At 57.3% G+C, this 3,199-nt stretch overlaps 1 protein-coding gene across 1 annotated transcript in view; it reads right to left on the bottom strand.

Moving 5' to 3' along the window:
• Window positions 1-493: 493 nt before the first annotated feature.
• Window positions 494-3,199, bottom strand: part of LOC127748855 (glutamate receptor ionotropic, kainate 5-like) — an 11,971-nt gene continuing 9,265 nt past the window's right edge. The window contains exons 5-9 of the mRNA XM_052264138.1: window positions 2,985-3,157; window positions 2,477-2,736; window positions 2,225-2,248; window positions 1,617-1,954; window positions 494-1,257 (exon numbers count right to left, since the gene is read on the bottom strand). Of these exons, the coding sequence (XP_052120098.1) occupies window positions 1,194-1,257; window positions 1,617-1,954; window positions 2,225-2,248; window positions 2,477-2,736; window positions 2,985-3,157 (859 nt within the window). The 3' untranslated portion in view covers window positions 494-1,193. The remainder of the gene's footprint in view (window positions 1,258-1,616; window positions 1,955-2,224; window positions 2,249-2,476; window positions 2,737-2,984; window positions 3,158-3,199) is intronic.

Here is a 3,199-nt window from a genome sequence, read left to right as displayed (position 1 = left end):
TCTAGGCGTGGGTCGATGATTGTCGCTGAAATCGTGTCTGGAGGGTAGGCAATGCTTTCCTGAATCGGACCCCCGCGTCCTCCTGTCCCGCCGAGAGCTTGGACAAGGCGAGAGCAGAGCCTCGGAGAGGCATTGATCTTTCGTTTTCGCTTTAGTTCTTAGCGCTGTTTAATTCTGGTTGATATTCTAGCATTTGCGGAAGTAATGAATTCGTCTATAGACGGTTCATTTTAAGCTGACTCGGGCACTGTCGGCTACAAACAGGGACGTCTTGAAGCGATGCCATCAGATGTTTGACATCCGGTAGCTATACCCCACGGGGCATGTTGCACTGGCCCCGCCGATATCCCTCGCTGAGCCATCCGGGGGGTATATCCTACCCCTAAAAACGGAAATCCCGGAAATCCCCATGCGCCACACAGTAGACGGTCTTAGATCGGAAATATTAAGGCAAGGGAGGTTACTTTCAGAAAAAATAAAAATTAAACAGGAGTACTAGTAAAAATGTATTTATTATCTTAACCATGTGGCACTTCCGTGGGTTCTGCAATATAGTACAAATATTTAGCTAAAGCCACTCACATTAATTGGTGTCCCGCCTCAAATTCCATGATTTGCTCAAACAATTGAATCCCCATCTGCCGTACTGATTTGACACCGGGTTTAAACGACATTCGAAACCAATTTCTAGAACGGTTAAAAAGTTAATAGGAGATGTCACATTTCAACATTGAAAAGTTTGTAACCTGTGGATGGAACGCACGCTGTATTGTCGATCCTCTGAAATCCGAACAATGAGCAAGCTTCATATGTGTGGCGTGCTGGGCCCTCCGCTCTGCCCCCGCCCGTCAATACGTCGCCGAGGTGCGCGCTGCGCGACCCGGGACAGTTGGTCCGAACTGAACTAGATCCACTATCAACGCTACGAGGCCACACGGCTCATACTTCTAAAGGAAAACAGTTTCGGGACACGAAGTCTTTCCCTCTTCGCTGGAGAGGTGTGTATTGGTCACTCTCATGGCGAGAAGTCCAGTCTGGTGATGGAGTGGGGAGCGGTTCTGGAAGACATGTTGGTGACACCGCGCCGACGAGAAGGTGCCGCCGCACGCTAGCACGCCGTTGTTGAGCACGTGCTCGTGACGTGTTTGTGACCACCGCGTGACGTGCTCACGTCGTGCCGACTGATGGTCGCCTTACTCGCTCACGTCCGCGTCGCTGTACACCCAGCTGTGCGGTGAGGTGCTGCGACTCCTCGGCCTGGCGGTCAGAAATAAACTCCGGTCAGAGATCGTTCAGGGATCGTGATGCACCCAACAATGTCCAGGCTAAGACATGCCAGTAGGTTGAGTGTCCTATGCACTGGCTGCAGGGGCTCCAGGCTGCAGGCGCGGGGCGGGTGGTAGGGGGTCTGTCAGCTGCCCCACCACTCCCCCGCCTCGCCCCGCGCCTGCAGCCCCCGGAGTCAGTACATAGGCAACCCAACGTACTGTCATGTCTTAGACTGGACAACCGGTACACTCAACAAGCAAGATCACGGTGTGGGTCCAGTAGTATAGCGTGCTACTCTCGAGCACGGAGGCGGAGGAGGCTGCTGGCCTCTTGGCTGGCGTACTCACCCCCTGGGCGGCGAGGTGACGCTGGCGACGTGGATCTGGTCCTGGGGGTGGCGGCCTACGCTGGCCAGCCGGCCGCGCTGGCGCAGGTCGCAGGGCGTGTTGGTCCCGCTGGGGGCGCCGCTGGGCGCGCCGCTGGCCGTGCCGCTGCCTGGCCAGCCCTGGCCCAGGCACTGCTGCGGGTGCACGGGCAGCGGCGGCAGCGCCATGCCGGCCAGCGACAGCGGCGCGCCGAGCGGCGGCAGCGCCTCCACGGACAGCGACAGCGCCGACGGGTCGTTCACCCCGTTGGCCTTGAGGCGGCGCTGGGCGGCGATGGTCGCGCGCAGCGTCTTGCGTTTCTGCGGACAAGACGAGGCGTTTAGAGATAGAGACTGACGAGGGCCGAGATAGAGAAAGACGGAAATATGAAGGGGATAGGAGAGAGAGAGGGTGCAAATGTGACGCTACGGTCTAGCTTTGTGAGTCGGTGTGTGAGTAGTAGTTGTGGTGGGTGGCGCGTTGTGGAGCGGGGGTGCGGCTAACATTCCACAGAAAACAACATAGAGTGTGTTTGATCTCACGTGTAATAATTATTGTGTCCTACTGCACACGCGAACGCACAAACTCACCTGCACCTCCGCTGCACATCCCCTCTGTTTGCGGGAATAACAGACCAGTGAGTTAAAGAGCTGTGATGTCACTTGTAAGAAATGTCACGGAAAACCTACAGTTTTTCCTTTGTCGACCCGATTCTGACTAAATGCAAAGTCCAACCCGCGCATGGTTATCTTGAATTTCTTAGAAATGTTTGTATGTGTCAGTATGTGTTCCCAGTTCCCAGTACGACGGCCTGCCCGAGGCTACAGTCCCTAGACACCCACCTCGATGGCGCCCCTCCACTTGTCGGCCGCGTGCCGGGCGAGCTCCAGCCGCTTCTGCTTGCGCGTCTGGTGCTTCTTGTAGACCATCTCGATGAGGATGAGCACGACGCCGAAGGCTATGCCGCCCGCCACCAGGATGAAGACGCCCGCCATGTTCTTGAGGCCGAGCGTGTTGGGCGTCTTCTCGTTCTGCTCGCACTGCGCCAGGTTCAGGTTGCCCTGCAGGATCCACTTGTTGTCGAGGCTCTCCATGAAGCCGCCTGCGGAACAAAGGATGACAGTTAAAATAAGTCACATACCCCTCGTCTTCCAAAGTAGGTCACAAGCAGTCCCGTTGACATCGTTTTGATATCCTGGATCCTGGCGAATTAAGAACGGGCGCTGGGAGGGCGCCGGGTGGGGCAGGCCGGCCGGCAGGCAGGGCTGTCATGCGGGACTGCCTACCTTCGAGACGGCGGGCGCTCTCACCCCCCGCGCCCGGCTGGGCGACACCCACTCCACTACTCACTCTCGTGGAAGTCGAGGATGGCCAGCGTGACGGCGTCCGCCCAGGGTGACCCTTTCTGCAGCCCGATGCCGTAGCCCGAGCGGCCGAACAGCTCGCCGGCGGTGACCAGCTCGCAGTCCTGCGCCGCCTCGAAGTCCAGCCGCGAGCTGTCCCAGATGAACGCCATCAGCTTCCTATGTGCAAAGAGGGGTGACGTTTTATTTTGGTTATAATAT

Source organism: Frankliniella occidentalis, unplaced genomic scaffold (assembly GCF_000697945.3).
Source record: "Frankliniella occidentalis isolate FOCC.00 unplaced genomic scaffold, Focc_3.1 Scaffold16, whole genome shotgun sequence".
Taxonomy (NCBI): Eukaryota; Metazoa; Arthropoda; class Insecta; order Thysanoptera; family Thripidae; genus Frankliniella; species Frankliniella occidentalis.
Note: the sequence above shows the minus strand (reverse complement) of the source record. Positions and strands in the feature narration are given on the sequence as shown.